The sequence below is a fragment of the Hoplias malabaricus genome, chromosome 5 (assembly GCF_029633855.1).
Source record: "Hoplias malabaricus isolate fHopMal1 chromosome 5, fHopMal1.hap1, whole genome shotgun sequence".
Classification (NCBI taxonomy): Eukaryota; Metazoa; Chordata; class Actinopteri; order Characiformes; family Erythrinidae; genus Hoplias; species Hoplias malabaricus.
This window is the reverse complement of record NC_089804.1, coordinates 34,111,947-34,124,067: the sequence shown is the minus strand read 5'-3', so window position 1 is coordinate 34,124,067 and position 12,121 is coordinate 34,111,947. Positions and strand designations below refer to the sequence as shown.

General features: G+C 42.0%; 1 protein-coding gene across 2 annotated transcripts; it reads left to right on the top strand.

Moving 5' to 3' along the window:
• Positions 1–282: 282 nt before the first annotated feature.
• tusc2b (tumor suppressor 2, mitochondrial calcium regulator b) lies at positions 283–5,557 on the top strand. 2 transcript variants are annotated; one of them, XM_066671951.1, is made up of 4 exons: positions 283–386; positions 1,845–2,041; positions 2,739–2,859; positions 3,159–5,557. In XM_066671951.1, the coding sequence occupies exons 2-4, from the start codon at positions 1,893–1,895 to the stop codon at positions 3,222–3,224; spliced, it is 336 nt and encodes a 111-aa protein (XP_066528048.1). In that variant the 5' UTR covers positions 283–386; positions 1,845–1,892; the 3' UTR covers positions 3,225–5,557. The 2 variants fall into 2 exon arrangements, with proteins under 2 accessions (XP_066528048.1, XP_066528047.1); XM_066671950.1 differs by lacking the exon at positions 283–386 and adding an exon at positions 393–545.
• The last annotated feature ends 6,564 nt before the right edge of the window (positions 5,558–12,121 follow it).

Below are 12,121 nucleotides of genomic sequence, written 5' to 3'. Positions count from 1 at the left end.
AGAAATTGTAATTGTAATTTTAAATAATTGTAATTATTATAATACTGATTATTATTATTTATAACTATTCTATGTTTATTACGGATTCTTGTTTCTGCATTTTTCATTAAAAATAAATATTTTTATTATTATATCAAGCTTTTGTCCCTTTTGATGACTCTTATGCTACGTCTGTGTGAATAAGCAGAAAGAATAAAACAAACAGGATTTCAGGATTGAATTTTCACATATTTACTCTAGACTCTTAGATGATCGGCTTAATATATTGTAATTAAGGTATTTATTAACTTATGTAGGTTAGTATACGTCGACTTAATCTTTGAACATATAGCGAAACAGGAGGACTTTTATTATAGCTGTGATATGGACGGGCCTGTAGTTCTACGGTGAGATGTCTGATCTTTCCCGTTGGCCTTTAGAGCGTGATTATCTGTTTATTTCTTCAAGAATAAAGAGAGAAATAGAGGGTAAAAGGGGCCTATTTTACGATATAAACGCAGAGGTTTATTCTTCCTGTTGTATTAAGTGAAGTACACTCGGCTCAAGTAAGTGTCACTGCTCATATTTTGTTATTTTTGTAGAGAAAATAGAGGTGTCTTCATTTTTCTGCGGCTTTTTATTGGAATATTCCATTCCACCTTAAATGCTGCAGCAGATGCATCCTGGCGCCGGAATATAACCCTCAAGCGTCCGAATGGAACTGCTTCAACATTTAAGGTGGAATGGAAAATTCCAGAAACATTCCAGTTTCAGCCTGCTTAGTACATTAAATGTATGAATTTGAGTCTGCTGTACACTCCTATTTAGCAATCCTCCTAAGTTATCCACCTTATTATAATGGTTTTATCTTTAGATTATGGTTCAAAAGCTGCGAACCCCTTTTTAATTAATAGTGATGGGAAATATGGGAAATAAATTTGGGAAACAAGTCAGTTCCCATATTTTCAATGTACAAACACAGTATGAATAATCTCTTTAATCAAACATGAAGTGAAATGTGAGGACACGAATTTAAGGTCACCATGCCCAATACCAACCGTGGGCCAGAGGGGTAACGTTATAAAGCCCCCATCATTGAGCTTTGGAGCAGTAGCAGTGCTCTATCTACAACCTCTGGCATGAGTTGTAGTGCTGTTTGTGATCTAGAACCTGTCATCCAGCACCAGCACCTGACCTCACTGATGATTATGTGGCTGAATGCCATCAAAGCCTCACAGCGGTCAATGTTAAAGTATATAGAGCAATTCAAACCTTTCAAATATTTGTTAATTCATTTAGCAGTGAGAAGGAGCAGAAAGGGTTGAACTGGACATGATCTCACTCAGAACTTTCTGGACTGCAGGAAGAACCAGGGGTCTGTCTCAGAAAGCAGGGTTTACTGGTTAGCAAGCAGGTCATAGTCAGATGGGGTTCATCACTCAGTATCAACAAGTACTGTCTTAACCAAGATTCCTTCATTTGACACACTTAAAATTTTATTAATTATTGTCACAGACAAAATTTAGCATAATATAGGTCTGTCTGATCTGGAGCCATTATGTGGATTGTTTGAAAAGATATAAACTTATTTTACCTTCCAATTCCAATATGTGGATATTCTTAACAAATAAGCTTTTGCCAAAAGGCAAAGTTATGACTAGTTATAAATAGACCTAGTTTTGAGGATAGTAGGCATCCTGTGTGCCACAAATCACAGAAATAATAGCAACTGCATCGCCTCTGCAGCCGTCACCAATGTCTCGCTTCAGATTGGGTCATGTTCTCATGTTCTACACTCACTGCCAAACCTGCAGTGCTTTCAAAATCCTTTCCCTGATGGTCCTGCTCTTTTTATTCCCACACAGCTGCGAGTGAGAGTGCACGGGCCAAGAAAATAATGTCCTGCGGCTAAGATGGGCGGCAGTGGCTCCAAAGGTAAAGGTTACTGGCCTTTTTCCGGCTCGGGATGCAGAGATGATGTGACCAAAGAGGGCAATGAGCAGAGCCTGGCCCGGGTTCGCAGCTTCCGAAACGGGACGCCCTTCGTGTTTACCAGGAGGAGGTGGGGATAAATATAGCTCCATCAACACAAACAGGCTGGGGGCTCAGGTTGGGTGTCAGTCTGGTTCAGAAAAAAACATCACAGAAATAAAATACAACAACAACAAAAAGTGGCAGAAACACACACTAATACTTAAGTTCATATGTTTATTTGTGATTGTTGTGGGGGTTTGGTTTTTCATTTAGGAACATGCATTAATTCATTCATTCATCCATTAATCTTCCCTTAGTGCTTCATCCTAAATTGTAGTGGAGGGTTATAGTCGGTCTATAGCCAATCTAGAATCATTGCAACCAAGGGAGAAGGAAAACCTGGACAGAGTGTCAGTTGATTACAAGGCATCATGCACTCACACAGTTACTTACACTCTCACCCTATCTCTCACACTCACACCTGTGGAACATTTCACACATTCACCCAGTCGCTCACCTGTAAACGATTTCACACTCAGGGTAAAGCACTTACAGAAAATAAAAGTATGAATGAATAGGGATAATTCACAATATACATGAGAAAATAAACTGTGAATAAGATTTGTAGGTTTAATCAATCAGATCCTGAAGAGCGCCTTTAGATGTTCAGTTTATAGAAGGGTTGTGAATAATTTTCTCTGGTGTGGCCTAGATGTTCACATATTTCCCCTTAATTCATTTCTAAATTCATAATTCATTTGTGTCCTTATGCATGTTTGTTTTAGCTCCATGTATTTTGATGAAGATGGAGACCTGGCTCACGAGTTCTATGAGGAGACAGTGGTGACGAAGAACGGCCGGAAGAAAGCAAAGTTGAAAAGGATCCATAAAAACCTCATACCTCAGGTCTGTCCCTGTCAGCATCGCCCTGATATCAACAGGGGGCAGTGTGTACAAGCACCACACCAGTTTTTACTCTGAGGAGTCAGGGTTGGTCTGAATCAACATGAACCAAATGAACATTATAGAGTCAGAGAGCTGCTATATAACACACTTTTCTGTAGAAACCATTATCAGACCCATTCATTTAGTCTCTGTAATTGTTCATTTTCTCTCTTTCTCTCTCTCTCTTTCTCTCTCTCTCTCTCTCTCTCTCTCTCTCTCTCTCTCTCTCTCTCTCTCTCTCTCTCTCTCTCTCTCTGTAGGGACTTATAAAGCTGGATCACCCCTGCCTCCACGTAGATTTCCCAGTCATAATTTGTGAGGTTTGATGAAGGAGAACAGACCTAGGTCACACACTTCATGGTGATTCCGTCCCTCTTCCTCCACTTCGTCCTCATCATCTTCCTCCCATCGGCTTCAGTGTGTTGGGACCTGGATAGACTATCTCTCACGGTAGAGCCCCCATGAGGCCACTCCCTGCATGTTTGTGGGAGACAGGGAGTGACTGTAATGTGGGAAAGACAATAACGATCCTGGTCTAATCCCTGTCTCCAGATCAGAGAGGACTGGACTGCAATCTAGAGCCTGAGTGTGAGTGAATCGGTCATCATTAATGATCAGCGATGAGAGGCGATGCGTCTGCTTTAGTGCCTCGTCCTCTGCGCTCCGTCTGTGTGCTACAGCTGTAGATTATTTAGATGAAGAACCACGAAATGATTGTTTTTGTTTGTCTTTGGCTATTCTAGAACTGGCTAACACCTTTGAGAACCGTTTAAACAGTTACATATTTTCAGCTCTAGAGGGTAGGCTTGTGTGATATTGATTTGTTCCAGATCATGATTTACCGTTTAAAAGTTATGGTCAACTATTTACTGATAAAAACATAAAAAAAAGACAAAGCCACAGAGTGGCGCTGTTGGGTGTCATCTGATACATATACAACTCTTACTTCAATGGCGCCCCCTGCTGCAAACCTTTTTATACTTATTGTTTCATGTGGACGAGATTTTGGGAAACATTGGTGAGAATGTGTTTTTTGGTTGGTTTGTTTTTTATAATTAAAGAGAATATGTCAGTGCTCATTCAATCAGGTCGTCCACTGCTCTCACAGTTTATGTATTAAATCCAATCGAGCATCTTGTCCAGAAAAGAGGTTTTCACACTAGCCTCAGCTTTGTTTTTTAGCTGATTTTGGCTAGTCTCCGTCTCCTCAACACACACACACAAACGCATGGTGATTTCTAGCCCCCTTTTAACCAATCAGAGTCCACGAATAGATTAATCAGTGCAGTGAAACACAGGGGACATGCAACGTGATGGATACTAAACTAATTTTAGGTGTACAAATACGTTTTAAAGCATCAGTATGTATGCTCGTGCGCGCATGTGGTTGTATGTTTGTAACGCGTAACAAATTCAATATTTTTCACGCTCTTTTGTCAGTTTATAGTAAATGGCAATATGTTGTTTCAATCAACCAAAAATAACCTGAAAACGATAGTGAGTGAAGAATATATTGTTATAAAAATTACATTGAAACTTTTCTCTGAACAAGCTGCAGCGTCATATACTGCTGGTGACAGTGTGTGATCATGTAGGGGCAATCAGATCATATCCCACAAGCCTTGTAGAGTGACAGCGAATGATTTAGACGGTGTGTTAAGTCTGGAACTGTTTAAATTCTCTCAAACCCTTTAAAATCAAACTTCTACACCCTTGAAAATGAAGGTTCTTGGCTTGGATGTGTAGTTCTAGACTGTGTGTAATGTTAGAAATTTGCAAGCCTTAAATTGCTCTTCACACTTTAATCCTGTAAAGGCCTGTGTATCGTAACGAAACAGACACGAACCAACATGAGGAAACACATTTTAGTCTGTGTGCCATAGCAGTGTTTGATTGTGGACAAACTCACCATGTCATTCTGTGAATCTGTTCCTTTCCTGGACACTGGTCAAATGTCATCAGTGTGTTGTGACCTTCAGGAGCCAGCAGTGCTTCAGCTATGGCATCTTTGGCCCTTTATTTCCAAGTGTGTGGAATTAAATTTTCTAGAACATGTAGAACACTGTGGGAGAGCCGTTGGATGATGTTGCAGGAACCCAAAGCTTCACAACACAAAGTAGCAGACTGTGGAAAACTATGAACATATTTATGAAATAAACAGAAATGACTGATAGATTGCCAAGGCTTTTAGCAGTGGCTGTGAACTATGCTGTAGTAGTTATGTTCTGTTTAGTACAGTTCACTATAGGTCATCATTCATAAGCCTGTATGACACTATGAGCCTCACCACTGACATGAACCTACATCAGCATCTATAAAAGATTATTCCAGAAAGTGTGAGCCATCAAAAACTATCCAGGGTGAACCTGACTTAACCCGCCCTTTGACCACTCACCTTTGTTGAAATAAACCTTTGTAGATGTTTATGCAGGTCTAAGCCCATCATTATTACAGTTCTATTCAGCCTTATGAGTGATGACCTACTGTAAAGTGTTACAATCTAAACGGTGCTCTGTGATTGGGCAGCAGTGCAGAGCATCACTCACTGTGACCCACCCTGCATCCACTGCTGTGGCGAGTGTAAATTCACTGTTAATTTATTGCACATGGTACGATTTGGTTGATTTCTCTTTTCTTTTTTTAAATAACACCTTCAAATGCACACTACTTTGTTGTCTGTCCTTTATTTAATGTTTTTTGAGGTTTTCTTACCCATAGTAGTGCTCCTTATTTAGCCAGATGATTTAAGCCAAATATTCTTGGTAGTAGAAAGAGCCAGGGATGATTAGCAGCTATGGGCTGTAGTTATAAATGTAATATATGGAGCACCCTGCTGAAAATTCAGTCTGTAACACCACCTCACCAGTAGAGGGAGCCGTCTCAGACACAACCATTAAAGACACTATTTTTAAAAGTTTGTAGACACCTCAGAGTGCTATCATTGAGCTCACCGTAGGAATAATGTTGATAGAAAAGCATTAGAGTGAAATGGGATGTTTTGAAGCAGCTGCACGTGAGCCAAATCTCACTATGCTCAATGCCAAGGCTAGAGGGGTGTGAATAGAGTGGATCTCCATCCATTACCTAATCAGTACCTGATTGCACTAATTCTCTCATCAATGCATGCCATCAGAACTTCACAGAAATGTATCAGCATCCCAGCCTTGTAGCTCAGGTGTGAAGAAACAAACTTAAGACACCAAATACATTTTAAAGAAAAGGTGGGAAATTGCATACATTTGATTATTTACCCATCTCTGATATTAACCCCACCCGACTCCTCATTTATCATCCTCCCCCTCGATCACTACTCCCATTAACCACATTCAGCCTGGGGTTTTTAAATCAGTTATAGAGGCCTCAGACCTCAACTCGAGCGTTCTCCCAGAGGGTTAGGCTGTTCTCAGCGCTTTCCTGTGGGAGGGATGTTTTAGTTTAAAGCCTTTGGGCCGAACTCCAACTCGAAAGTGACGATGGGTTCGCTGCTCTCCAGCACAGAGACTACACCAGATACACATGGGAGGAATTTAAAATGGCCAGAGATGGGAGAATGTGTGAGTGTCGCCATGGTTACAGGTCCCCTGTCATACTCACACACCCATATCACAGTGTCACTGGTTATATTCTGTGTGTTTGTGTGAGAGAGAGAGAGCGTCTGAAAATCAAGTCTGGTAAAAATGTGCATGATTGAATGCACTGAATATCTTAATTACTTCCATATTGAACTCCATACATGATTTCCACACCCTGCACATGTGAAGATGCCCTTATTGCCCTCGTCCTCTATTTGGCGATGGAGTTTAGGGCAGCAAGAGACTCGTGTCCTTATAATGTAAACAATTGCATTTTTGCTACACAAAAGTGCTTGAAACCAGAAGTGTTTTATTTTGTGACCAGTGTCAGTGGGTCCTTCGAAATTTGGGGTTGAAGAATCTAAATACAATAATGCTTCATACCCCAATCATCTCCTGAGACTGATGCGGTATGGGATGTTATGCTATGACTTATTCCCTATCTGGCTGTGGTTTTGCCAGAAGATGTCAGTGCATGGGGATAGCTTATTTTAGTAGATTATTGTGGTTTAATTGATTGTTTAGGACGTTGAGGTTTTTAAAGTTGAATGAATAATCTTTTATTTAATATGCATAATATGCAGTATATGGCCATTTAAAGAGCAAATCATAATAATAAATTATACTAATAAATCATACTAATCACAGTTAATAAATAAATAAATTAAAAGAAACCATTTATTCATATATATATATATATATATATATATATATATATATATATATATATATGTCGAGAGCCTACCTGGAATCATTGGGCGCAAGGCGGGAATACACCCTGGAAGGGGCGCCAGTGCGAGGGCAACACACACACTCGCACGTTCACTCACACCTACAGACACTTTTGAGTCACCAATCCACCTACCAACGTGTGTTTTTGGACTGTGGGACGAAACCGGAGTACCCGGAGGAAGCCCATTCAGACACAGGGAGAACACACCACACTACTCACAGACAGTCACCCAGAGGAAACCCACGCGGACACGGGGAGAACACATCAACTCCTCACAGACAGTCACCCAAACCCACAACCTCCAGGTCCCTTGGAACTGTGTGACTGTGACACTATCTGCTGCACCACCATGCTGCCCTACTGAGTAATTAGTTCAAAGAAAGTCCCTATATTTATACACTTAAGTTACATTAAGTTCTCAGTTTATTTATTTTATATTATAAAAGTTCATTGTTGCACACTCCACACCAACAGATTTCATTTAAGGTTTAATTAACCGCACATTATAAGAGAATGTGTTCATTGGTAATAAAGCATGTCAAGCTTTAAGTATGACTAATTGCTTTCTTAATCAGCCCTTTACTAAAAACACAGGTACAAAATAGAACATATTACTTCTGTGGGCGCCCCTTATTTTCATTTCTGAAAAGTGGCAACCCTACTTGTGGGATTGGTTGAGTGCCCTGAAATTGTACGACATGTTTTCTAACACACTACAAAATGGAGGAACTCCAAAATAGTGCACTAGTGAGTAGGGCATGTGTAATGGGGAGATGTGTAACTTTGACTCAGTACTTCACTGAAAAGCTGAATCAGACTCTTATCCAGGACAACACTGAAACCCTGAACCCGAGTCAACTTCCTGTAGCCGTCCTTACTGTCCTCATGAGTGTTTGTCCTTGTGTACTTGGTGGTTTTGCTGTATGCTGACGTCAATCTGCTCTCTCTCTCTCTCTCTCTCTCTCTCTCTCTCTCTCTCTCTCTCTCTCTCTCTCTCTCTCTGTGTGTGTGTGTGTGTGTGTGTGTGTGTGCGCGCGCGCGCATGTGCGTGTTTCCCGCACTGTCCTCTCATGGAAGACAGAAAAAGAGGAAACACACTGATCTCCACCTCTGACACAGGAAACACACATATGCGTCTTTGGGCATGTTTATGGGTGTCATTATTTTGATTGCAACTCACCCACATCCTAAAGGTCAAAGTCTCTCTCTCTCACACAAACTGGTCTGAACATTTCTGACATATGTGAAACAGAAAAGTGTCACTGACGCACATCACTTATAACATTCATTCATTAATTATCCAGTTCAGGGTCGCGGTGGTTTCTGAGCCTACCTGAAATCATTGGGCGCAAGGCAGGAATACACCCTGGAGGGGGCGCCAGTCCTTCACAGGGCAACACACACTCACGGACACTTTTTGAGTCGTCAATCCACCTACCAACGTGTGTTTTTGGATTGTGGGAGGAAACCCACACGGACACACCAAACTCCTCACAGGCATTCACCCGGAAATCAAACCCATAACCTCCAAGTTCCTGGAGCTCTGTGACTGCGACACTACCTGCTGTGCCACCGTGCCGCACCAAATTCACAACCAGCTAAACATAAGGGGCAACCATGTTTCTTTAAAATTTAAAAAGTGTGTGGAGTGAATTTCAGATGGCTATTATTTGAAGCTTCTTTTGCAGACTTATCTTTGAAAGCTTATTGTGACTAGCAATCTCTCAAAATATTCTATTGTGAAACACTCTGAATAGCTGTATGTATACATCATTATTATTATTATTATTATTATTATTATTATTATTATTATTATTATTATTATTATTATTATAACCCTTCCCAAATAGGTGTGTATGCTGTTCTCCAGGTTAGGACTGTCCTCTAAATCTCTCAGTTATTGCTTAGATTAAGGGATCTCTGAGCTTTGGTAAATTTCTGGAAGATTTAAAAAAAGATGACAAGGGGAATTGGAAGAGATTTAGGGGGTTGTTTATTGGGACATTTTTGGAGGGAGCTGAGGTCAGATAGAGGCTAGCAAGAGAAAATTAAACTATAAACACTCCATACCCACTCATCAATTTATCTGAAACATGATTACCATCAAACCAGTATCTTTCATTCATTCACTATCTGCAACCGCTTCTTGAGTGCAGGGTTGCGGTGGGTTCGGAGCCTATCCAGAATCATTGGGTGCAAGGCAGGGACACAACCTGGAGGGGGTGCCAGTCCTTCACAGGGCAAACAAACCAATATCTTGTGTCTCTATATTTGTGGGGGGGGGTTTTACACTAAAAATATATAATTTATATAATTTATATTAAAATTAATAATGCTTTTGGCTTCTTTTGAATGCTTGTGAATACCCAGGTTTTGACCCTGTACATTTACATTTGTGACAGCAGCCTCTCCGTCTCTCCAATAAAGTAGAGCTTCAAGTATTTCCCATTAAGTGTCCAAGGAATGTTTATACATGTTTTTTGAAACTAGATTTACAGTGGTGTGTACTAATAATCATCTAGTCCTGTTCCCAAAGTTTTAAACCGAGCACTCAGTGACCAAGTGTGTATACCCTCTACTCTGGGGAGGAATTTAACTCACATAAACACACTTTACACACACTGAGTGACCGAGTACATGCTGCCACCTGTGATACAGGTTCTAATCTCTGTGGAATAAGGAGATGATAAGGAAGTTGTTAAAGCCCGGAGGACAGTTCAGCATCACACTGGGGGAAAAAAAACAAAAATGAATTATATGAAAAGCTCTGATATGAGGTCAAATTTTTGGCTCCTTGGTGAGTGCCTGGTGGCTGGACCTTTACTTATGGGGCCGGGTTGGGCTCAGCCTGAAGGAATAACAGTCTGGAGTAATGTGGATTGGGTAGCAGCCAAGGGCATTCTGATCCTTGGTTACTGAAACTGGCTCTCGATACATGGAATATAACCTCTCTGGTGGAAAAGAAGCCTGAGCTGGTGTTTGAGGTTGAAAGGTACCAGCTGGATATAGTCAGGTTCACCTCGACACACAGCATGGGCTCTGGAACCAATCTCCTCGAGAGGGGCTGGATCCTCTCTCACTCTGGAGTTGCCCAGGGTGAGAGGCATAGGGTGGGACTGGGCTTACTTATAGCCCTCCCGCCTCAACGCCTGTATGTTGGGGTTTAAGGGTGTCCATAAGTACACATGGCATCAGGATACCCTAGGTCGCATTTCACTGATCGACTTTATAGTAATATTGTCTGACCTACAGCCATATGTTCTGGACACTCAGGTGAAGAGAGGTGCTGAGCTGTCAACTGATCACCACCTAGTGGTAAGTTGGATCAGATGGTGGGGGAGGATTCCAGACAGACCTGGTAGGCCCAAATGTGTGTTGAGGGTTTGCTGAGAACATCTGGCAGAGAAACATGTCAGATCTTTAACTCCCACATCCGACAGAGCTTTGACCACATCCCTGAGAAGGTAGGTGACATGGAGTCCGAATTTTCCATGTTCTGCACCTCCATTGTTGAGGCGGCCGATTGGATCTGTGGCTGCAAGACTGTCAGTGCCTGTTGTGGTGGCATTCCCCGCACCCGGTGGTGGACAACCCTGGGTGAGGGAGGCTGTCAAGTTGAAGAAGGTGTCCTCTCAAGCCTGGTTGGCTTTTTCAGGGCTGCCCGTTGTCACTGGTTCTGTTCAAAACATTTATGGAGAGAATTTATCTGTGTTGCCAAGTGTAGGAGCATGTCCAGTTTGGTGGTCTCAGGATTCTATGCTTTTTTTTTTATGACCAGCACCTGTAGGTCATCCTCAGGGTCTCCTCCCTGTTGAACAAGCCCGAAACATGGCGTCCAGGAGGCATCCAGACCAGATGCCTGAACCACCTCAACTGGCTCCTCTCAGTGTGGGCTCTCCCATTGAGACAGTGAGGAGTTCCGCAACTTTTTAGAAATGCTGGCGAACTGAAAAGTATGAACATGAAAAGTATGAACATGTACAGCACTCAATACTTAGTTGGAGCTCCTTTTGCCTGAATTAATGTCACACAATGCGGTGTGGCATGGAGTAGATCAGTCTGTGGCACTGCTCAGGTGTTATGAGAGCCCAGGTTGCTCTGATAGTGGCCTTCACCATTGTTGGATCTGGTGTGTTGCATCTTCCTCTTCACAATACCTAATACATTTTCTATGGGGTTAAGGTCAGGCAAGTTTGCTGTCCTTAAACCAGGTACTGGGAGCTTTGGCACTGTGTGCAGGTGCAAAGTCCTGTTGGAAAATTAAATCTGCATCTCCATAAAGTTGGTCAGCAGCAGGAAGCATTAAGTGCTCTAAAACTCTCCTCTTCTCTCTTCTTCCAGACTCTGGGACCTTGATTTCCAAAGGAAATGCAAAATTTACTTTCATCAGAGAACAGTCTGTCTTTAGCCCAGGTGAGACGCTTTTGATGCTGTCTCTTGTTCAAAAGTGGCTTGACATAAGGAATGCGACAGCTGAAACCCATGTCTTGCATACATACATCTATGCGTGGTGGTTCTTGAAGCACTGACTCCAGCTGCAGTCCAGTCTTTGTGAATTTGCCCCACATTTTTTAAAGGGTCGACTGGCCTGGGTATGCCCTCGGTATCCCTTCACGGGAGCTGGGTGGCTAGCGAGAGGGTGGTCTGGGATTCTTTACTCTAAATGCTGTCCCCTTGACCCAGACTCAGATAAGCAGTAGACCATGGATGGATGGATGGATTGATAGGGTACATTTTTACATATTTTTGTGGTTTCTCCTTTTCTATTGTGGCGGCACGGTGGCTTGGTGGTTAGCACGTTCGCCTCCCAGCGATAGGATCTTGGGTTCAAGTCCCATCTGGGTGGAGTTTCCATGTTCTCCCCTGTGTCTGCGTGGGTTTCCTCTGGGGGCTCCGGTTTCCTCCCACAGTCCAAAAA